The 24,304-nt window shown below is 35.2% G+C and overlaps 1 protein-coding gene across 4 annotated transcripts in view; it reads left to right on the top strand.

Moving 5' to 3' along the window:
- The window catches only part of SPATA5 (spermatogenesis associated 5), a 355,585-nt gene that overhangs the window by 275,274 nt on the left and 56,007 nt on the right, over window positions 1–24,304 (top strand). For all 4 annotated transcript variants that reach the window (XR_006201728.1, XM_042935556.1, XM_042935557.1 and 1 more), the window contains exon 15: window positions 5,174–5,338. Coding sequence is in view for 3 of the 4 variants with exons in the window: in XM_042935556.1 (XP_042791490.1) it covers window positions 5,174–5,338 (165 nt within the window). In the remaining variant the exon portion in view is untranslated. The remainder of the gene's footprint in view (window positions 1–5,173; window positions 5,339–24,304) is intronic.

Here is a 24,304-nt window from a genome sequence, read left to right as displayed (position 1 = left end):
TGTATGATCTTGGGCCTCATTTTCTTTTTCTTAATAGGGCTATGACAAAATCTACTTCATAGGATTTGGAGAAATACTAAGTGAAATACAGTATGTGAAAATGCTTTATAGATTCTTCAGGGCTGCATAAACATTAAGTTTGGAGTTTTAGCTCATACATTGAGGTTTATGATCCATGTCAAGTTAATTTTTGAATATGGTGCCAGGTAAGGATCAATGTTGATTTTTAAAATATGAGTATCTAGTTGTTGGAGCATTATTATTTTTAATGCTTTCCTTTCCTAGTTGAATGCCTTAAAGATAGAAACCATTATGGAATCCCTTATTTTATTCCATTGATCTATATTTCTGTCCTCTGGACCTTGTCACACTGTCTTGTTCTTTTTAGCATTGTAAGTAGTATAAGTCCTTGAGCTTTTTTCTTTTTTAACTTGGCTTTCACCATTCTCAGTCATTTGCATTTCCATATAAATATTATAATATTTGTCAGGTTTTTTTTTTAAGCCCTTGTGAAATTTTGATTGGAATTGCGTTGAGTCTATAGATAAATTGGAAAAGAATGAATATCTTAATAATATTGAGCCTTCTAATTCATGAAAATGGTGTATCTATATAGGCCTTTAATTTTTCTCACTATAGTGATATCGTTTTTCAGTGAAGTGTTTTTTTGTTAATTTTATTTCTGTCTTTTATTTTTTGTGCTTTTTATGTATTCTCATAAAGTGGATTTTTAAAACTTCATATTCTATTAACTTATTGCTTAATATATAAAAATACAAATTTTATAATAAACTTGTATTCTGTAATCTTGCTAGTAGTTTTATTCCTTAGTATTTCTACGTAAACAATCATGTCATCTGCAAATGAAGATCGTTTGCCTTTGCCCATTCCAAGTTCTATATTTCCTTTTTCCCCCTCCAATTTTTGTCTTTTGCCTTTTGTCTTTGTAATAAAGACTAGTACCTCTGTTATATTTATCAGTACAAGTGGTGACTTTTTACCTTTTCTTGATCTTAGGTAGAAAGCACTCAAGATTTCAACATTAATTGTATTAGCTGCAGGTTTTTCTAGATACTACCTACCATACTGAAGTCCTCCTCTATTACTAATTTGCTGACGGTTTTTCAACATGAGCGGATCTTGAATTTTGTCAAAACTTTTTTGTACATATTAAAATGATCATGTGAATTTTCTCCCGTATTCTGTTTTTGTGGTGAATTATACCAACTGGATTTTGAGTGTTAAACTAAACTTGCATTCCTGAAATAACTCTTGGTTAAGATGATTTATCCATTTTTCATATTGTGAGATTCTATTTGATAATATTTTTTAAGGATTTTTGAGTCTGTCTTCATGAGGCTCATTAATCTGTAATTTTCATTTTTTGTGATATCTTTGTTAGGTTTGGAGTTAGTGTTATGTTGACCTTCTAAAACAACTTGAGAAATGTTCGTTATTCTGAAGTGGTTGTGCAATCTTGTTTCTTCTTTGGCAGAATTCAGAAGTGAAACCATCTAGACTAGAATGTTTTTGGTGTGAAAGTTAGTCATAATAAATTCAATTTTTAATTAATTCAGTTCCATTAAAAAAATAAATATAAGGCCATTATGATTTTTATTTCATTTTTTGTCCATTTTGATAACTGGATTTTTTAAGGAACTTATTTTTTATCAAAGTTGTTTATTTATTGTCCTAAAGCTGTTGATAATATTCTCTTATTATTCTTTTTGCTATCTGTAGGATATGTAGTGATAATCTCTCTTCCATTTCTGATGTTGGTGATTTGTTCTCTCTTTTATCCTTGTTCAATCTAGTTAGAATTTAATAAGATTTTTAAAATCTTTACAGAGAACCACACTTGACTTTCAATTTCCTGTATTGTTTGTTTCCTATTTCATTGATTTCTACTCTCATCTTTATTATTTCCAGCCTTGTACTTACTCTTGAACCTTAGGTCATTTATTTTAGACTTCTTTCCTACCATCAGCATTTAAAGTTATAAATGTGTCTCTAAGCACTACTTTATCTTGATGTTATATTTGCATTATCATTCAACTTGAAACATTTTCTAATTTCCTCATAATTTCTTCTTTGACCTATGGTTTACTTAGAAGGGTGTTGTTTAATTTTTCATGTGTTTGAGGTTTTCCTCTCTTGTTATTCCTTTCTAATTTACTCTTCTTAGAGAACTACTTTGTATGATTTCAGTCATTTTGAATTTGTTGATTTTTGTTTTATGGCTCATCATATGAGCTATCTTGGTGAATATATCAAGTGTACTTAAAAAATATGTATTCTGCTGTTGTTGGGTAAAGTAGCCCATAAATAAATATCAGGTTGCAATGACTGATAGCCTTGTTCAGATTCTCTGTATCTTTACTGATTTGTTTTTTAGTTCTATAATTGCTAACAGAAGAGTGTTAAAATCTCATATTGTGATTATGGAGTTATCTTTTTTATCTCTTTAATCCTATCAATTTTTGCTTTATATTATTTTGAGGCTCCATTATTAGGAACATACATGTCCAGAACTATAAAAGTTCTGAGACTTTACCCTGTTTAAAAGCTAACAAATCAGCCTTCCACAATTTGATGGTAGCTTGGCAAAAGATGAGATTCTTGGGTTAGAGACAGAGGTCAGTTCCTTACTCACAGAATATCATGGTGTGTGTGTGTGTGTGTGTGTGTGTGTGTGTGTGTGTGTGTGCATGTGCTGGTTCTCTAAGAACTAATTTCCACAGAGCCAACCACATGAGGTTTTAATGTTTGTATTTTCCACAGTGTTTTATGTATGATCACAGCTACATTTTCAGGGTTTTATTTTATTTTTTATTTTTATTTTTTTTAATTAAAAGATGTTTATGTTTGACTTCCTGTCTTCCTTAGTTTCTACATTTACTTCTATCACACATTTTTTCTGGATATTTCATTCAAAAGTACACATGTAGAAATATGCTGTGTTTCACTATTTATAAGTGAGTGTCTCTTAAATCTTCAAGAAATCCCATTTCTGATATGTCAGCCAAAAGAGTGAATTTTTTTTAGAGGTGGAAGGCGTGTACAGTTTTGTGGTGTTTCATTTCCAATGCTCTTCATTTCTTCCTGAAGATTCAATTTTCCATCTTATGTCATTTCCATTAAACCTGAAGAACATCGTTTAGTGTTTTCTGTAGTGCAGTTCTGATGGAACCAAATTTTCTTGAATTTATTTTGTTTGAAAATGACTTAATTTTTCCTTCATTCTTAAAGAATATTTTCAGGGCACCTGGGTGACTCAGTCATTTGAGCGGCAGGCAGACTCTTGATTTGGTTCAGGTCATGATCCCAGGGTCGTGGGATCAAGGTCCAAATTGGTCTCTGGGCTGAGTGTGGAGTCTGCTTAAGATTACCTCTTTCTCTCATAAAGGCCCTATCCCCCACTTGCGTTCTCTCTCTCTGAAAAAAAAAAAAAAAGAAAAAGAAGATTTTCACTGGGACTAGAATTCTAGGATGACATTTTTATTCTTTCAGCACTTTATTTTTTTTTTTAATTTTTTTTAGTGTTTATTTAGTTTTGAGAGAAAGAGAGCATGAGCAGGGGAGGGGCAGAGTGAGAGAGAGACACAGAAACTGAAGCAGGCTTCAGGCTCCGAGCTATCAGCACAGAGCCCGACACAAGGGCTTGAACTCACAAACTGTGAGATCATGACCTGAGCCGAAGTCTGACATTTAACTGACTAAGCTACCCAGGTGCCCCTCATTCAGCACTATAAAGATATTGTTCTGCTGGTTTCTGCCCTTCATTGTTTTGATTGAGAGTCACTGGTGATTCAAATTATTGTTCTCCATATTCAGTCTGGCAGCTTTCAAGATTTTGTCTTTTGTTTCCAGCAGTTTGCTATGATATGTGTAGGTGTGGCTTTCTTTGTATTTATTTTATTTGAGATTCACTGAGCTTCTTGATTGTGTAAATTTGTTTGTTTACCAATTGGAGGAAATTTGGCTCTTTTTTTCTTCAGATATTTTTTCTGCCCCATCTTCTCTTTCCTTTCCTTCTGGTATTATAGTAACACATATTAGACCTTTTGATATTGTCCCATGAGTGGTCTTTTAATGTAAATCTTACCAATTCACCTTCTACTTAAAACTTTCCAATGACTTCTCATTAAAAGTAGAATACAATCCATACTCTTTACTATGTCTTTTAAGGTCTTATGATCTGCCTATGACTATCTTTCTGACCTCATTTCCTACCTCTTTTTTCTTTGTTCACTCTATCACATTGATTTTTTTCTTCTTTCCCTGGAACATACCAGTCATTCTTGCCTTTGCACTTGATGTTCCATTTACCTTGCATGCCCTTCCCCTAGATATTTCAAAGGCTGACTCCTTCGGATATCAACATAAGCTACCTCCTCAGAGAGGCTTTCTCTCACTATCCCAACTAAAAGCTGCCCCAACTCCTTAACACACACACACCCACACTCATTTTAGACCTGCATCTGTTTTAGTAACTTTATTGGGATAGAATAAATATAAAATTCACCCACTTAAAGTACACAGTTCAGTGGCTCTTAGTATATCCACAAATACATGCAGCCATCACCGCAATCAATTTTAGACATATCTATCTTATTCATGCTATTTTCTAGTACCAAGAACAATGTCTAGTGTATACTGCATGCTTGGTAAGGTTTTCTGAATACATGAATTCATTAGCTCTGAGATAATTTAGGCCTTAGCCTCCAATAAAATATGAGGGAAGTTCATTTGACTACTTTCAGCTCTAGAAGTATTCTTTTATTAGAGCTGTGCTATTTTAAGGGCTCTCTAAAACAACTTAACCCATATTTTAAGAGATATTGCAGGAAATTCCAAAAAAAAAAGTCTTTTGATACAATGAATGCAAGTCATATTACACACTTCCCTAAAAGAGAATAGCCATCTTTTATTGACCTGACAGTTGCTGAGGAGCAGAAAGCCTCTCAGAAGTATTGCTCTGCTACTTTCAAAAGTACTCTGAACATGATTCATTTGTTTGAATCTTTAAAATAGATTATAGCATCTCTAGTACTTGTTTCATGTACTAATTATGAGTAATAGTGGGTTATTCATGAGATTCTAGATATCCACCTTTCATGTGGAATGTCAGTTCTGAGCTTGGTTTTTGTGCATTGTCTCATCCTCCTTACAGGCTTTGATGCGGCCTGGAAGAATTGATAGAATCATCTATGTGCCGTTACCAGATGCAGCAACAAGAAGGGAAATATTTAACCTGCAGTTTCATTCTATGCCAGTCGGTAATGACGTTGATCTGGCTGAACTCATCCTCCAAACTGATACATATTCAGGAGCAGAGGTAAGACAGTTCTTCTCAAAATACCTTGGTGGCAGGAAAACAGTGGGTTGGGGTCATTAGCAAAAAGACTGCTTGATGCCAAAAATAGCCATATGTTAAGAAATCTTAAAACAGGAAATGCACTACGTGAAATTTAATGCACTAAATTAAATTTCATTTTACCTGGCCTGTATTATATCTCAGTTGTTTTCACCTGGCTTCTGTTGCTTCTCAAAATGTAGTCTTCAGAGAATTAACATGATACAGTGGAGAGAACACTGGGCGAGAAGTTTCTTCTTTCTGGTTTCTTGATACATCAGCTTCCAATCATTCACACACTTCTCTGGATTTTGATTTCTTAATCTGTCAAATGGAAATGATACACAGCTTTACATATTTTCTTATAGAGAGCATAAAAATGAAATTAGGATATCATGCAAGTGTTAGGAAGTAAAAGATTTGGCAGAAATTGTATTATTACCATCTTTTAACATCTTGGAAAATTATGTCATTCTACTTGTATATTAACAAAGATTCTCTCATAAAAACTGTAAAAGGGACAATCTACCCTTAGTTGTGAAACTATACTCTCAATAGGAACAGCAAGACCTCTGTGAAAATATGAAAATTTTAAGTATGGCAGATAAACACTTTTTTTCTCCTTAGCAACTTTTTAGTTAGGCCATTTTTATTTACAAAATAAAATTCTACTAAGATAATTGTGCATCTTTTCTACATACATTTCTTAAGGAAAGGACAGACTATAGTCCTCAAAATAGAAATAGCTTCTGAATACCACTGATAAGGATTTGTACTGGGAAATTAATGTTTTTTTAGTAAGAAATGGTAGATTCTTTTTATTCTGAGTTATTCAATAGACTGAGACTCTACATTCTATCTGCTTACTATTGTTTGTAATCTTTCTTCTGTATATACCAAAGAGATTCATACATAACAGATCATTAGTGGTACTCAGAGAGTATTGTAGATAAATTTACATGCAAAATTGGACTGAGTCTTTCATGCAGTCATAGCTAATTACAACAACCAAAATAAATCCAAAATCTCCTCATTGTTTTGTCTCAACTATGAACTATGTATATTTAATTTTCCCCCTGTAGAGAGGGGAAATTTTCACTAGAGGTTAAAAAAAACAAAATCCATGTAGAAAGTACTTTGAGAGGCAGTTGAAGTACATTCAATCCTACCTGAAAAAATAATCCTTATGAGCATCTTTTGGGCACTACTGTCCATTAAGTTAAAATGAACATCTAGTTGCTGTTAATTGACTGCTCAGGTATTTCTAGAATTCAGTTTTTGATGTGAGACCAAGGGTAGCATCGTATATATATATGTCACTTTACAGGAAACAGCAAAGGGAAGAAACCGTAAATCTTTCACTTGAGCTGAGGGAAGTGGAAGAGCAGTTAGCAAGGTATAAATGTGCCTTTCTCACTTTGAAGTAATTCATGGTAGTAACATAGAGATGAAAAACAAAAATCAAAGCCAATGAGGTTCATCTGGCTAAAAGGAAAAAACTCAGGAATTATTGTACCAGCTTGCTAGTTCTTATGTAGTGCATGCCTGATTGAATCTATAATATGAGCACATTCATTTCTCATTAATTTTTTTTCTCATTAATTTTTATATCAGATCTTCTAATAATAGTCACAGGAAAAGTTGCAGAAAATTCTGTGCCTCGTTGAATGACATTTTTGGTCCCATAATGTTGAGGTGGGAGATGTATATCCCGCTATGGTTCTAATTGTAATCCATATATTATTACAACTTCATAGGAATTTTGTTCAAAACTGTAGCTTAGTAGTTCTGGAATTTTCAGTTTGAGCAAGACAGATTTATTTCATATTGTTTGTTTTGGCTTTGTTTTTTGGTTTTTGGTTTGTTTTTTTTTTTTTGGTCTGATTTTTTTAGGCAGTTCACACAGGTACTGTGTGAAGGTATTGTTTGAAGAGAACAATTATGTTCTTAAAAGTCTTAAAATTAATAAATAGGAAATTTAAGACTGATAACATTTAGCTTCAAATAAAATATGTTACCATCTTTCCCCCCACCTCTTTCCATCAGAATGAAAATGATGCTGCAATATTGAAAGCTAAAATTCATTTTGATTTTTGATTTTTTAGCAGTAAGACCAATTCAAGCTGGAAACTCAGTCACCTGACTCCTACAGACCCAGTGCTTTACCACTGATATAACTAATTTATTTCTTCCTCAGGCCAAGGCCATAGCCTTCAGCACAGAATCTAATACATAGTACGTATTTATCAAACATTTAATGAACAGAAGAAGAAAAGAGATTTTTTTTTTTTTTTTTTTTTTTTTTTTAGAAATTTTTTTTTTCAACATTTATTTATTTTTGGGACAGAGAGAGACAGAGCATGAACGGGGGAGGGGCAGAGAGAGAGGGAGACACAGAATCGGAAACAGGCTCCAGGCTCCGAGCCATCAGCCCAGAGCCTGACGCGGGGCTCGAACTCACGGACCGCGAGATCGTGACCTGGCTGAAGTTGGACGCCCAACCGACTGCGCCACCCAGGCGCCCCGAAAAGAGATTTTAAAGATTGTATTTAGGAAAAATAAACTTCCCTTTGTTATTTACCATAAGGAGAGCCCTCTAACTTTGTAGCAATACACACTGCTACAGGCACAGCTACTTTTTCAGATTTAGAGTGTATCTCCTTGGCCACTCTTGGTATCAAATGAAAATGGTGATAAATTGTCTTCATAAGAGAATAGTATCATCAATATTATATAATTGGTATATTATGTGTATTATGTATTAATTTTAAACTGTATATTATTAGCTATATATACAAGAATTTGGCCAGGTGAGCCAGAGATGAGGAATTTGCTCACACCAGTGTCTATCTTTTAGAAACATAAGATGTTTAACTGTGGTGTTTTGTTGTTGTTGTTGTTGTTGTTGTTGTTGTTGTTGTTGTTGTTTTAATTAAAAAGCTGTTGGTGAGAAGGGCGCCTGTCTGCCTCAGTGAGTAGACCATGTGACTCTTGATCTCGGTCTTGTGAGTTCAAGCCCCACCTTGGGCATCGAGCTTACTTTAAAGAAATAAATAAATGACAACCCATAAAAGTCTATAGAGGGTGATTGTGATGATAGGGGTACTTTTAACGACTGGGATGGAAGGAAGTTACTTTTTTAAAATGTTTTCTTTTCACCTGGTGCTTTATTTTGCCCAGTCGCCTTGTTTCTTAAAAGCTTACACAGGCACAGTGTTTCAAATGGCTCTCATACCCTTCTGAGTTACTCCATTTTCCCTCCCTGGAGAGGGTATACAGAGAACTGGAACATTTCTTTAATTCTCAGAAGAGTCCCAACAGTAAGTTTGTTGCCAGCTGGAAGGGGAATAGGGTCACTAGGGAACAGCCTTTACAGAGAGGCTGAAGCAGGTAGCATCCTTCAGCCATCCTGCGCCTTCTACTCCCTGGTGGCCAAAACCTCATTGTCTTTGGCTTCTTGGCTGTAGCTTCCAGTTAATGGAAAAACATGTTGCCATTTAAAAGCAGATGGGAATTCAGTTCAGGAGGAAATAATAAGTCTTTTTTGGTTATAGCTATTGTTTTCTTCTGCTTTGATTTTTGTTTTTTAAGTTATTTGTAGCAGATTCCACTCCATTTTTTCATTTGTCTTTTATCCAATTAGTTACTTTAGGAAAACTTTTATCTTACCCAACCAACAGGAAATCAACAATCAAAAATATATGCACATGAAAGGCATAACTGGGCCCACTACCCATGTGCCATGTGCCTGGGAATGGAAGTGACGAGTAAGATATGTAATTTCCTCTCTGTGTAGGAATTTGCTGACATAGACCGACAACTAGTATCTGTAAAATTTGAGTTGAATGTTTACTTGCTTTTGGATGTTAATTTCCTTTTAGTGATTATCTCATAAAGTGAAATTGATAATATGTCTAAGAGCCAGGTATCAGTTATACATTTTATAAATAATATAGGCAATTCTAACATTTATTTCATATATTAAGATTTGAGGATTCAACTTCCAAGAGAGGCAGTAAAGGGAAAACAAAAAAGAATTTTAGTGTTGCATTGGAGTAGACTTTTAATACAATAGTAGTCTTTTTCTTTCAGGGTAGTTACAGACAAGTTATTCAACCTCTTAGAACCTCAGTTTTCTCATTTTTAAAATATCTAGGTAACTGAAGTTGGGTTTTTTTTAATTTTTTAAATACTTTTATTTATTTTTGAGAGAGAGAGGCAGACAGAGAATAAGCAGGGGAGGGGCAGAGAGAGGGAGACACAAAATCTGAAGCAGGCTCCAGGCTCTGAGCTGTCAGCACAGAGTCCGACGTGGGGCTCGAACCATGAACTGCGAGATCATGACCTGAGCTGAAGTCCAATACCTAACCGACTGAGTCACCCAGGCACCCTGTTTTCTTTTCTTTTTTTTTTTTTTTAATATTTATTTATTTTTGAGAGAGAGAGAAAGAGAGAGAGGGAGAAAGAAACAGAGTATGAGCAGAGGAGGGGCAGAGAGAAATGGAGACACAGAATCTGAAGCAGTCTCCAGACTGAGCTGTCAGCACAGAGCCTGACGTGGAGCTCGGACTCATGAGCTGTGAGATCATGACCTGAGCTGAAGTCAGACACTCAACTGACTGAGCCACGCAGGCGCTCCAATGACTGAAATTGTTTTGAGGGTTAAATGAGGTAACAAATATAAAAGCACCAAAAAACAATGTGTGGCACATAAAGAGTGCTTCATAAATGTTACTTCCCTTCATTCTTTCTTCCTCTTATCTGTTCACTATTTATATTTACCACTGAAGTTTTAGATGATATTGCTATAAGATGGTAATGTTTTGCATTCCCTCAGTAACCATATAATATATCTGAAAGCTAAATAAGAAATGAGTTGCTTCTTGTTCTTTTCTTCAAAATATAACAAATGCTTAGTATAGTGATTTTAGGGTAATCTTATCAATCTACCGCTAGAAAGTCTTCTTAAAGCAATTTGTTAGAGTTAAATACATTCCACACTAAGTTTTTAAAAAGCTTTAACTCCATATAAATTTAGTCTCTTTAACCTTGTTTGACTAAAACGATTACCTTGCCCTGGATTTTGTTTTGTAGTCTTTGCTCTTCTGGGTCTAATAGCTCAAGGTCTTCATGCCAACTTGACATTAAAAAATTACCTCCCAGTGTAACTCATTTATTCAAGAAGGCTCTAGTCACCATGCTGAAGCTATTATAGCTAATAAAGGGAGAACCTTAAATTAATTTACTGTCTTGTTGATTAACATTCCTTCTGACATTGTCTCTCTTTTCTCCAACACAGTGAAAACAGAAAAAACAATTATGGCTATTTAGGATGTCTGTACTCTTCCTACATGAAGTCTCTTGTGACAATTTTTCCCAAACTAAAAATCAGGATCAATGTGTTCGAATGTGGCATAGATTGACTCTATCTAACAATACCTCTGAGATAGTGATAAGCAAACACCTGTTAGCCAGTCTCAGGCTCTCTGGTTAGTATTGTTAGAGAGCAGCTTGGCAGGACTGTTCCTGTCCCTAAAGTGAAGCAGAGTACCACAGTACTTAGCAACCTCCTGTACACTGTAACCTACTTGTCCTACCTAATCAGAAACTGCCCTATGAAAACATACTGCTACAACCAACTGGTCTACTGCTCTTAAGATCCTTGTTATCTCTCTACCCCTTCATGTGCATTTACCTTAAAATTCTGTACCCCAGAGTTTCAAAATACTCTTCTTTACATAAACTACTGAAATAACTGCTTTGTTATGAAAACACCCCAGCACAAGTGACTTGTCTTTTTTAATTCTTTTACACTGATTTCTGTTTCCCTTGTTTAGCTATTTGCACATTTTCCCCCGTAGTTATTTTAATATGAGCAGCCCCATCATCTCCCCCAAATAAACTAAGATTCTCTACAGCAGAAACCGGTTTTTTTTTACTTCTTAGACTATCTCCAGTATCTCATATTCAGTGGATGTTAATGTTGGATGAATCATAAATTTATGTGTTAATCTGTCATTTCACCAACAAAAAAAATGTCAGTTTTAACATTCACTTAAAGTGGAATTTTCTAGTTTTAAATGTACTTTTGTATACATTATCTATTTGAGAATCTTAACCCTATGGGAATAGTGCTATAACAAGAGAACTAGACCCAAGCAAAAACAGTGGATTTGTCTGAAGTCCCACAGCAAATAAGTGACAAACCCAGGACCAGAAACCAAATCTTTCAACTCCTCCTAAAAGACTCTTCATGATTTCTCCATTCCTCTGAGTCATCTAAAGAGTCTTTGAAAGTGTTTCACTATTCCCTTTGACATATCTGAATCTTTGGTAAAGGCTTGCCTGCTTTTATGAACAGTGAGTTAGTGAACTAAACAGCAGATATGAAACATCTTTATGTTTTTATATGTACTTATCTTATATGTGATTATTTTTAGTTGCCTTGTTGTCATCCTCCCAAATAAGTATAAGCTACTTGAAGTTATATTTTCATCTATTCATTTACCATATTTTTCAGATATTGAGAATAAGTCCTGCAGTTTTGAAGGAAAAACATATAAACAACTAAGTTCCATATAATGTATTCATGTGGCACGATCTAATGATGTACAGAATACTTTGGGAGAAAGAACAGGGTGTGACTCACACTAGCTGGGATTGAATGAAGGGATAGTCGATCTGAGTGTTAATGGGTGAATAGGAGTTCCATAAGTAGAGTTCCATAAGCTTGGAAGAGAGCATTCCTACCTGTTAGAAAGGCAGAGATGCACAAAAGAACACAATGTGGGCACCTGAGTGGCTCCATTGGCTGAGTATCTGACTCTTGATCTCAGCTCAGGTCTTGATCTCAGGGTCATGAGTTCAAGCCCCACATTGGGCTCCATGCTGGGTGTGAAGCCTATTTAAAAAAGAAAAGAACATGGATTGTTCTAGATTTGGTTAAAGGTTGAAATATGACCAGAAGAGTCTGCCTATAGAAGTAGTAGGTGATAAAGCAAGAAAAGTAGGTAAGACAATGTGAAGGACCTTGAATATCATCCATACTTGGCTTTTCTCCTTTAAGCATTGGAGAACCATTGAAAAAGTTAGTAAGAAATGTTGTCATCAAATTTTTGCTATCAAAAGATTAGTGGCATTTTATGTCAAAGCCACCATTAAGTAGCCTACCCAAGCGCTAAGTGAATTAAAAAAATATGCTCCTTGGTCCTACCTGGTGACAGCTACTTGCCAGATCAAAAGGCTTGTCAAGCAGAGCATGAGCTTTCATAAAGTCCGTATTTCAGTCCTTATTTACCCCCTCTCCCCCAAGCTGGGCATCCTTGTATGGACACAACGTTCACATCTTTACAAAACTGTCTCATTTTTGGCTTATCCACTTTTAAATATCCCTCAGAGTGCCCAGCACAATAATTCATATAAAGTTCATACGTAGTCATTGAATAAAGAAATTTAGATTTTTACAGCCCACGTAGATAAACTATTTTCTGTGACTTTTAAGATTTGCCTCATAAACCCTTGGACGAACATATTTTGTGAATGGGATAAATTATGAGAATTTGTTATTTATTATCCATTATGGAGGGAGATGGGAATATTAAAGATGTCTTTATGCAGTGTCTTTTTTGGATGCGAGAGTGATCTGGCTGCAACATCTGTCACCCCATTGATTGTTAGGGTTTATTCAGCTGATCTGGCTGGCTAGACTGGTGTCCTCTTCCTCCCTCATGGCTCCACATGCGTACCTCCCAAAGCTATGTGTACAGTTGAAGAGGACCATTTTTTTTTTTTAAATTTTTTTTTTTAACGTTTATTTATTTTTGAGACAGAGAGAGACAGAGCATGAACGGGGGAGGGTCAGAGAGAGGGAGACACGGAATCCGAAACAGGCTCCAGGCTCTGAGCTGTCAGCACAGAGCCCGACGCGGGGCTCGAACCCACAGACCGCGAGATCATGACCTGAGCCGAAGTCGGCCGCTTAACCGACTAAGCCACCCAGGCGCCCCAAAGAGGACCATTTTTTGATTGAGGGTGTACAAGTAGCTGCATTGCCCTGCCAGAACATCCAGACAGGCTCTCAAGTACCATTTGTAGGAGAACATAGGGTAGTCTTAAGATTCGACACACATCCAAATGAGGTCTGCCTTGCTTTAGAACAACAACAAAGATGTCTTTTGTGCAGCGTTAAACCAGCCATGAGGTGCAGCACCTGGTATGAATGGCCAAAGTGTTGAAAGTAAGGTGTGTTATGTCTTCTGAGCCGTCTTATCACATATAATTCTAAATATAAGCTCTTAGGGCCAGCACCTTATCTCCACAGCACTTTTCGGTTGCTAAAATGTGCCTACTCTTGCAAATGAATTGATAGAATCTCTAGAGCAAAAATCAGCATATACTGAAAGCAGATAGTCAGGCTGTAACTTTTAAGGCAGCCCACTACACCCCTATTCTTCCCCCTTCCCCACAATTTTACAATCTACATACTTACAGAAGAAGTTCGGTAAAAGCCAAGATCTAGACTTTAATCCTATTTTGGCCATGTATTACACTATTAGTTTGGCTAAATCAGTTATCTCTAGAACTCAGTTTTCATATTTTAACAGGGGAGGTGGGAATATGGTCTCTGTGATTCTTTCTTGTGTTAAAAATCTATGTGGTTATATACCTGTCATAGATTAAATTAGTTGTATAAGGAATCACTTAGGGATTGGATTTCTAGGGATATATAATGTGGTTTTGTTTCCTTTACAATGCTTCTAGAAACCTGGGATCTTAGGGTCTTAGTCAATGTCTCTAAATATTTGCTACTGTGGCCTAGAGATCCTAATCATAGCACCAGAGGAAGAGGAACATTGAAAGAGTGACAGTACATAGAATTCAGAATTTAATAAAATTCTCCTTAGCAATTTTCCACTGAATGAAAATGAAAGTTTTATCTGCTCAGAGATGCCCAGTGATTGTGTGTGTGTGTGTGTATGTGTGTGTGTGTGTATGTGTGTGTGTGTGTGTGTGTGTGAGAGAGAGAGAGAGAGAGAGAGAGAGAGAACTTCAGTTTTTCTGCATTTCAACTTCCTTAAGAACAGCTACTCAAATTCAACATCTGTGATTCTGGAGGCATTATGATAAAAAGTGTTGTAAAATGGAAATAAACACCAGCTCACTTTTTCCCTAAACTCTTTGTTAGGAAAGTAAGTGTAAGTTACAAAGTTATAATGTTCATTTTAATGTGCAGTTTTTAAAATGTCCAGTGTATGGAGATATAAACATCCTCTGTATCTGTAAACTTTAGCTTCTACTCAAATTGGCAATACAAGAACCTTAATTCAGCTTACCTGAAGGCTATTTTATATTTTAGATAAGATGTTTACACCAAAGCAAATCATTTTCCAGAACACCTTGTGCTGCAATACCTGTATTACTGACTCCTTGCCAGATGTTTAAAGCTGCTGTCAGCTTACAAGAACCATTAGTCAGAAAGGAAATGGACATTGAATGAGAGCCTGGCTAGCAACAAACTTAATAGAGCATTTTATAACCAAATACTGAAACTTCTTTATAATGAAGCAGTATATCAAGGCAACCAATTAGTCAAGACCTTATGATCTAGTCCCCAAACATCGGTCCAGGCTGAATCTGTAGCTGTGAAGAATTACGCAAGCCAACAGTAGTGCTGATTTAAGCATTTTAATGTTCTGCTTTGTTTTTCCTTTTCCAGATCCGTAGTCACTATTAACACATGTTGGCTCCCTAGAATTTTTGCACATTTAATCTATGCTTCTTCATTTTCAGAAGAGTTATAAAATTTAAGGGTTCTATGAACTTGAGAGGAACACAATTTTAAAAAGTTGTGTAAAGCGTGCTATTAATTCTATTTTATAGATTCTGATAGAGTTGGATATTTTTGCTTGGTTATTTGAGGCGATAGAAGGTTAATTTCTAATAATTTGATTCTATATATGAAAAGAATGCCAAAAACATATGTGAAAACTGTTTATCAAGAATATTTTAAACTATGCAAAATTGCATTTTAGTTAAGCAAATGGGTTATGGAATGAGAAAGATCTAAATCCAAATGCCTAATATTTCCTACCTTGTGATCAGTTTTCTTATATGTAAATAAAGTTAAGAAAAATCTCTATTTCATAGATCTATTGTCCAGAATAGATGAAATTCCTGTAAGGTACTTATCCTTGTCAGTAACAGCAAGTGCCCAATAAGTCATTTTCATTATAGTTTTTTAAATCAGCAAACTCAATCTAAGTGATGTTTAACATAAAAAAAAATCCACAATCTGCTTATTTTTTATATTTCATTGCCTTAGATTTTATTAACACTCATAATGAGTGTTTCATATGTATGTCATATTTTTAGTCTTAATAGTGTGTTCTTTAAATTCAAATTATGTTTCATTGTTACATGCAGTATTTATTTCAGCTAGTTTATATTTGTAAACATTGTTATCCCTATTTTTATTTTTTCTTGTTAAAGATGTATACTATTTTTTACTCTCAAGTGTGTAAAGCTAATGTTTCCTTACAAACTGCTTACATAATATCCCTGTATCAGCATATTCTTCAAGGTAATCCTAGTTACTAGTATACAACTTAATTCTAACTTTTTTTAACATAAATTTTGTTGGTTGAAAAAAGTGAACCTAGCAACTTCAGAAAGTTGAGGGTTTCTGTTTCTACTAGAATAATCACTTAGGAAATAAGCATTCCTAATTACTGTGCCCTTTTATTTAGGTTAGGTTTAAACCCAGGTATTTAGGTAAAGCCCAGAAAGCTAACACTAATGACAAAAGCACTACATGTCATTTGCTGTATGATGGTGACATAAGGATGTTCTCATTCTTCATCCCCAAATGACAGTTTCTGAGCTCTCAAAGGTGTCATTCTATTAAAATGTTACTTAAACTCTCTAAAATGGTTGTTCAGAGTTGCAGTGCAGTCATTAAATTGTTCTTAAATATATATAACCTTCACCACGTTTTGGAAATTTAAAAACAGAATCTAACCTTTCCTTAAACTAGAAAGAAAAGTAGCCTTATTGAGATCTTCAGAGCTCTCTTTTTTTGTTTAATCTATGTTTTCAGCCTCCAAATATTATTGCTGGAGTTCTTTAACAATAATTAGCTCTCTTTTTGCTATTAAAATCTGGAAAATTGATTTTTTTTTCGCTTTTATATTTTAGGAAGGTTTCCTTATTCAAGACATTATGTGTAATGCACATGCTGTATTTACCATTGTGGAAGTTTCAAATTATAAACTAATTATTTTCTCTTTTTCTTCAGAATTAAAAAAAAATTCACTTAAACTGTTTTTGGCATTAGAACAAGACATTCTTTCGGTAGTAGCAAAAGTAGCCCCTTGGCATATTTTTTTATTCACTTCAAAAGAATCCTTAAGGAGTGGTTTTATATTTAAAACCAAGAATTTTATTTAGTTTGCCTAGCATTAACTTCTTGCCAGAATCCTTAAAAATATAAAAGGTCAAACAAATATTCTCAGATATAAAAATAGTGGTCCCCCAGCATTTCGTATTTTGTTGTTGTTGTTGTTGTTGTTGTTGTGGTTGTGTGCCCTAAGCCTATGCTAGAACTGGAGATTGGGGTGGGGAATCATTTAATTCTAAAAGTTGTCAATTCAAAATGAAATTTCTTGTTATACCACTGAGTTGGTCATAATTGACATGAAATATTCACACATGCACAGGTTCATAAAAGCTGGTCTGATGGTTCATTAATGGCTTCCTTATAGTTTAATGAAAGACACTTATGCTGTGACTTCATCTGTCATTCATTTATGAAATTAGTATTGTACATCTGCTTTGTGCCACACATCAAAAACCTTCTGCCATGTCTAGTCCACTTTAATTTTAAACCCTATGGGATATTTTCATGGATAGATTAATACCTTCAGTGCTTTTAATTAATCCATTAAAAAAAATTTTTTTAATGTTTATTTTTGAGAGAGAGGGAGAGAGACAGAAAGAGTGCGAGCAGGAGTGGTGCAGAGAGAGGAGACAGAATCCAAGCAGGCACCAGACTCTGAGCTGTCAGCACAGAGCCTGACACGTAGCTGGAACTGATGGGCCGTGAGATCATGACCTGAGCGTTGGACACTTAACTGACTGAGTCACCCAGACACCCCTAAATTATGCATTTTTATTTATTTATTTTTTTTAATTTTTTTTTTTTTAACGTTTATTTATTTTTGAGACAGAGAGAGACAGAGTATGAACGGGGGAAGGGGAGAGAGAGAGGGACACAGAATCGGAAGCAGGCTCCAGGCTCTGAGCCATCAGCCCAGAGCCCAACGCGGGGCTTGAACTCACAGACCGCGAGATCGTGACCTGAGCTGAAGTCGGACGCTTAACCGACTGAGCCACCCAGGCGCCCCTAAATTATGCATTTTTAAAAAAATAATTTGTTTACAAAATTTTAGAGAATTATGTAAAGTAAGTTACATTAATATTTTCATTCATTTTGTACTTGTATATACAACTAAAAAGCAATAATTGAATTTTAGGGACATAATAAAATAACTCAAGTAAGGACAAGACTTGGTTGCTGTTATACATTTTAAATTATGTAAAAATTAAAACACATTGAAGTTCAACTTTAACATGACCTAGCTTAGTATAAAATTTGGTTTAATGTGGACATAACTTAGATCCTACCCCAAGTGGTTTTTTGCAGTTAGTACCAAGAGACCTCATAGTAATAATTTTTTCCATAATAATATAGCATAAAATAGTATATAACTATGTTCTGTATTATTCTGAATTATTTTTGATATTCAAGTAGTGATACATCCTAAGGACCTCCAAGGGGCCTAAACATAACTGCATAGGTATTTAAAGAATCAGTTGACCTGCTGCCTGAACCACCTTCATCTGTAAAGCTATGTTTAAATATAGCTCTCTATAAATTGAGCATGTTCTGTAAGCTAACCATTCATGAAGATAGTATATTCTCTTCTTTGATAGCCAATACTTTTGGTGATCAATGTATAATTCATGTTTATAGTCATATAATAGACAAAATGTAGAATAAAGCAAAAGAGAATATTGCTACCATTTTATGTGCTTCACAGGGAAACCCACAGCCTTGGAGGGCGGGGGGGGTGGGGGGGGTGGGGAGATGTCAGTGTCTAATAAGTTTCAAGCTTTCTTTCCTTTTTTCCTAATGGTAATTGCTTATAATTTTTAAGTAGTCTGCAATGGACTGAATTTTGTTTCCACAAAATTCCTATGTTGAAGCCGTACCCTTGATGTGATTATATTTATAGGTAGAGCTCATAAGGAGGTAATTACGATTAAATAAATTCATAAATTCATGATAAATTCATATGTGGGACCCTAATAAGACCTCCTGTATGCACAAAAGAAAGGCCATGTGAAAATACAATGAGAAGGTGGCTGTCTGCAAGATAGGAAGGGAGCCCTCACCAGGAATTGACCATAGGGGCACCTGACCTCAGATGTTTAGCCTCCAGATGTGATAGTAAATAAATTTCTATGCTTCCATCACCCAGTCTTCAGTATTTTGTTATTGCAGCCCGAGCAGGCTGAGTCCATTATAGTTCGCATCTTTATAGCACTGGTTATGTTATATTTTGAGGTTCTTTCTTTGTAACTAATGAAGATTATTTCTGTTAATTTATAGTCATTAATTTCAGCCTTAATTGTCTTTGAGAATCAGATGATTATAGGCAGTTCCTAGTTTACCAAAAATTTACAGTAAGTTGCCTTTTGAGAATTCAGAATATACTTATTTCTAGAAGCAGTGCTTCTAGAATGGATAGTTTCCCATGGTAGTCCCCCAAAATGTATTTCACCACTAGTATAACTAATCTGAAAGTTGCAAACAAGTTGTAGCTCCCAGAGCAGAACACACATTATTAAAGCCAACCAAAGGAAAAAAGATTTTATTTTCTTGTTCAGGCACAGAGCGAGTTCCATGGAAGATTAGATTAGACAAAGTTTGTCTTCACTTTTCACCCTTCACCTTCCAAGTTTTCTGTAGCACCCCCCACCCCGCCCCAGCCCATATCCTCTAGACCTGCTTTTCTAAGTGCTTTTTTTTGACAGTCCCAATCAATGGTCTCAGAAAAACATCTGACTGAATCAAATCAAATCATCAGTCAGTATTACTACAAGGGCATGTGCATTTTTAAAAATTTTTCTCTTCCAAATGAACCTCTAACTGGTTACTTTTCCAGTTGTGTAAAAACAAGTGAATAAAAAAGAATTCCAGAGTATTCGAATCTGCTTTCTGTAGCTTTTCTTGTTCTTAACTCTTGCTTTCCCCCTTCTGCTGACTTTCAAGATACTTGAAGGGCTCAAGTTTCCTTGTAAAAAAGGTTTATTCCACACTAACAATTTTTACATTAAAAAGCATCCAATGAACATAAATAAAAGTGTTTACAGTTTGTTGAAAGGACTTCCCAATCCTTTCTATTGTATGCAATTACATTTTTACATGGTTATAATCAAATTGCATAATACATTTTATTGACTCTATGGTATTAGTCTAACTCATCTTAAACACTGCTATTATATTTTACTGAGCCTTATTAGGGGACTTTCAGGAAGAAGTTAAAAGGAAGATAATGGTAATAGAAGATACTGTGGTAAGTGATTTTATACTTGGGAAATCCTTATATTTTAGAGGATAGTTTAAAACATTGTCTCTGAAAGTATTAGAGTTCTTTGGAGTTATTTCAGGACTAGAATAGAGGCACAGAAGGGAAAGGATCTTAGAGCCCCTCACCCAGGCTTCAGTTGGGGAAGCTCAATTTTAATCTGTAAGATTTTGTTTGATGACAAGGATTTGTTCCTAAAAGAATTTTGGCCCCAGTTTAAGAATTGAAGGCCTCAGTTTAAGATGAAATTCATAGTTTAAAATGCAGAAAATTCAGTTTTCCACACAAGCACCAAAAAGACAGCTGAGATAAAGAATAAAATTAATAACCAATTTCTGCCCTTTGTAAGAAGCTTTCTTTATTAAACATTTTTATGTAAAATTTTTGGAAATATATTAGATGTAGAAGTAATCAATTAAAGAACTTCTAAAGAGAGGCACCTGCGTGGCTCAGTCGGTTAATGACCGACTTCGTTCTGCTCAGGTCATGATTTTGCAGTTCATGAGTTCGAGCCCCTCATTGGGCTCTGTGCTGACAACTCAGAGCCTGGAGCCTGCTTTGGATTCTGTTTCCTTCTCTCCCTGCCCCTCCCCTGCTCATTCTCTCTCTCTCTCTCTCTCTCTCTCTCTCTCTATCTCTCAAAAATAAAACATTGAATTTTTTTTTCAATGTTTTATTTTTATTTTTGAGAGACAGAGAGAGACAGAGTGCGAGCAGGGGAGGGGCAGAGAGAGAGGGAGACACAGACTCTGAAAGCAGGCTCCAGGCTCTGAGCTGTCAGCACAGAGCCTGATGTGGGGCTGGAACTCAGGAACTGTGAGATCATGACCTGAGCCGAAGTCAGATGTTTAACTGACTGAGCCATCCAGGCACACGTAAATAAAGCATTTTTAAAAATTAAAAAAAAAAAAAACTTCTAAAGAAGAAATATTTATAAATATTTCATCACCAATCATTCAGCATGACCCCTAAAACTAGACTATATATGCTTAACACCATATTTCTGTAGTATTTGTGTACAAATTCTGAAAAGTAGTATTTTCTATTGTCAAAAGATCAATTTTTTTTTCTTTTTCAGTGATGCAAGTTATGTATGGGAATCTCCTCTCCAAACATTTATCTCACTAGAAAAATTAGGAATGTTTCTCCTACCATACTAAAAGATATGCTTTGAATAGCTAGAATTATCTCATAAATGTCATTTTTAATAATATGTATATGTTTTATTAATAGATTTTAGTTTTGAGCAATTTTGGGCTTACAGAAAAATAAGTGGAAAGGGAGCCTGGGTGGTCCAGTCGGTTACGCATCCAACTCTTGATTTCAGCTCCAGTCATGATCTCGCATCCTCCTTGGGATATTCTCTCTCTCTCTCTCTCTCTCTGTCTCTCTCTCTCTCTCTCTCCCTGTCTTTCTGCCCGCTCCCACATGTGTGTGCTCTGCCTCACTCTTTCTCTAAAATAAGAAAAAAGAAAAAGAAGTGGAAGATACAGAGTTCTTATTTACCCTCTCATCTCCTCCTCCCAGTTTCCCCTATTATTAATCTCTTGCACTATTGTGATATGTTGGCTAAAATTGTTGAGCCAGTATTGATATATGTATATTTTAATGTTTTATTTATTTTTGAGAGAGAGAAAGAGAGAGTGAATAGGGGAGGGGCAAAGAGAGAAGGAGACACAGAATCCAAAGAAGGCTCCAGTCTCTGAGCTGTCAGCACAGAGCCTGACACAGGGCTTGAACTCCTGAACCATGAGATCATGACTTGAGCTGAAGTCGGATGCTTAACTGACTGAGCCACCCAGGCACCCCAATATATTATTAACTAAAGTCCACAGTTTACGTTATGGTTCACTCTTGATGGTGTACTTTCTATGGATTTTGACAAATGTGTAATGACATTTGTATACAACAGTACTATATCATATAGAATAATTTCACTTCCTAAAAGTCCCCTGTGCTTCACCTATTCATCCCTACCTCCCTCATCCCAAACCCCTGATATTTTTACTGTCTACATAGGTTAGCCTTTTCCAGAGTGAAATATTATTGGAATCTTTCACATGTTTCCTTCATGTCTTTTTGTGGTTTGATAGCTTATTTCTTTTTACTATTGAATAATACTTCATTGTCTGCGTGTACTGTAGTTTGTTTATCCATACACCTACTGAAGAACATCTTGGTTGCTTACAAATTTGGGTGATAAAGCTTCTATAACCATTATGTGCAAGTTTTTTTATGGATTTAAGATTTTATTTTATTTTTTTAATTGTTTTTAAGTTTATTTCTTATTTTGAGAGAGAGTGAATGGGAGAGGGGCAGAAAGAGAGGGAGAGAAAGACTTCCAGGCAGGCTATGCACTGTCAGCACAGCACCCAATGCGAGGCTCAAACTCACAAACTGAGAGTTCATGACCTGAGCTGAAACCAAGAGTTGGATGAGTGAGCCACCCAGGTGCCCCTGGACTTAAGATTTTAACCCTTTGGGGTAAATACTTAGGAGTGTGATTGCTGGATCATATGGTAAGAATATGTTTACTTTTATAAGAAACTGACAAACTGTCTTCCAATGTGGCTGTTCTATTTGCATTTTCACCAACAGTGAGTGAAAGTTCTTATTGCTACATATCCTCATCAGCATTTGATATTGTCAGTATCTTACATCATAGGCATTCTAATACGTGTATAATGGTATCTCATTGTTAATTTGCAGTTCCTTAATGACATGATGTTTAGCATATTTTCATACGCTTATTTGCTGTCTGTATATCTTCTTTGGTAAACTGTCTATTCAGATCTTTTGCCCATTTTTTAATTAGGTCATTTGTTTTCTTATCTGAATTTTAAGAGTTCTCTGTATATTTTAGATGTCACTCATTTATTACATTGTTTTCTAAAAATTTTCTCCTAGTCTGTGGCTTATTTTTTCACTCCAATATCTTTAATAGAGCAGAAATTTAAAAACAAATTTCTTAATGTTTATTTATTTTTGAAAGAGAGACAGACAGAGCATGAATGGGGGAGGGGCAGAGAGAGAGGGAAGCACAGAATCCGAAGTAGGCCTCAGGCTCTGAGCTGTCAGCACAGAGCCCAACACAGGTCTCAAAATCCCAAACTATAAGATCATGACCTGAGCTGAAGTCAGATGCTTAACCAACTAAGCCACCCAGGCGCCCCAGAAATTTTTAATTTCAATGAATTACTAATTTTTTCTTTCAAAATATATTTAGTAAGGGATTAAATGTATTATTTCTAGAAAAAGAGATCTATTTGGAATCAGTTTATGCTTTGTAAATGTTTATGGATAAAAAAAATCACCATATTTGCTCACTGGTTTATTTTTGTCCTCATTTTATAGCTGTGGTGATTTATAACTTTTAATGGCAAGGGAGAATTATTCCCTCAAAGAACTGTTCACCATGAAGAAAACCATTCTCTTTTCTTTTGAACATTATGCTACTGTATTTGAGTCAGATATTCTGCCTGCATGAATAGAAAAACATTCTCCTTAGAAACTGGGACTCCCTACTCAATGGGAGTAGTTTTAACTTGGGCACATGCAGTATTTATATGTAGATCACACACTACACAATGGCAGTACTATACAGTCGTGTTTCAAAACACAGAAGTGTACTAGGAGATGATAGATGAGGAGAGGGACATTTTAAATGAGGAAGTACACTATAGAAAGAGGTTTTTATATTTTTTGAGATTTCTGTGATACAAAAACCTTGTCACATCACATATTGGTAGTGATGTAATAAAGTCTCATTCTCTAAGTTCTGCTAAGTCACTTTATGACCTCAAACAAGTCTTACTTTCTTTGTATTTCTGTATCTTTATGCTAAAGGAAATAATTCCTGAGAGCCTATCTTTACATATCTTTATGACTCTTACTTTGCACTATACTACCTGTTATTTTCAAAGAGTATTAGATCTAATGTTAGGGGAAAATGTCTATAAAAAATACAAATATTGCCCACATTATAAAATAGTAAGAGAGAAATTTAAAGCAAGAAATTTTGTTTCACATACGGTATTTTCTAATTTTTTAATCTCATTCAAAATTAATTGAGGATTTTTAAATGATAACAAGCTGACATGGCTTTTGGACATGCATCTATTTGAAATATATCCCAGTAGGTACAGAGCAGCAAAACACTGTCATTCTTTGGTAATTCTATTCATATTAGAAAAGCTTAAAGCATAACATTTATAGACTACGATTCTTTCTGCTTGCCCCTATGAAGAAAGCAGAGGGAAGGCAGATATAAAAACTGAGGAACCATTACTAAATGGCATCC

The sequence above is a fragment of the Panthera leo genome, chromosome B1, assembly GCF_018350215.1.
Source record: "Panthera leo isolate Ple1 chromosome B1, P.leo_Ple1_pat1.1, whole genome shotgun sequence".
NCBI classification, from domain to species: Eukaryota; Metazoa; Chordata; class Mammalia; order Carnivora; family Felidae; genus Panthera; species Panthera leo.
This window is presented reverse-complemented; position numbering and strand designations above follow the sequence as displayed.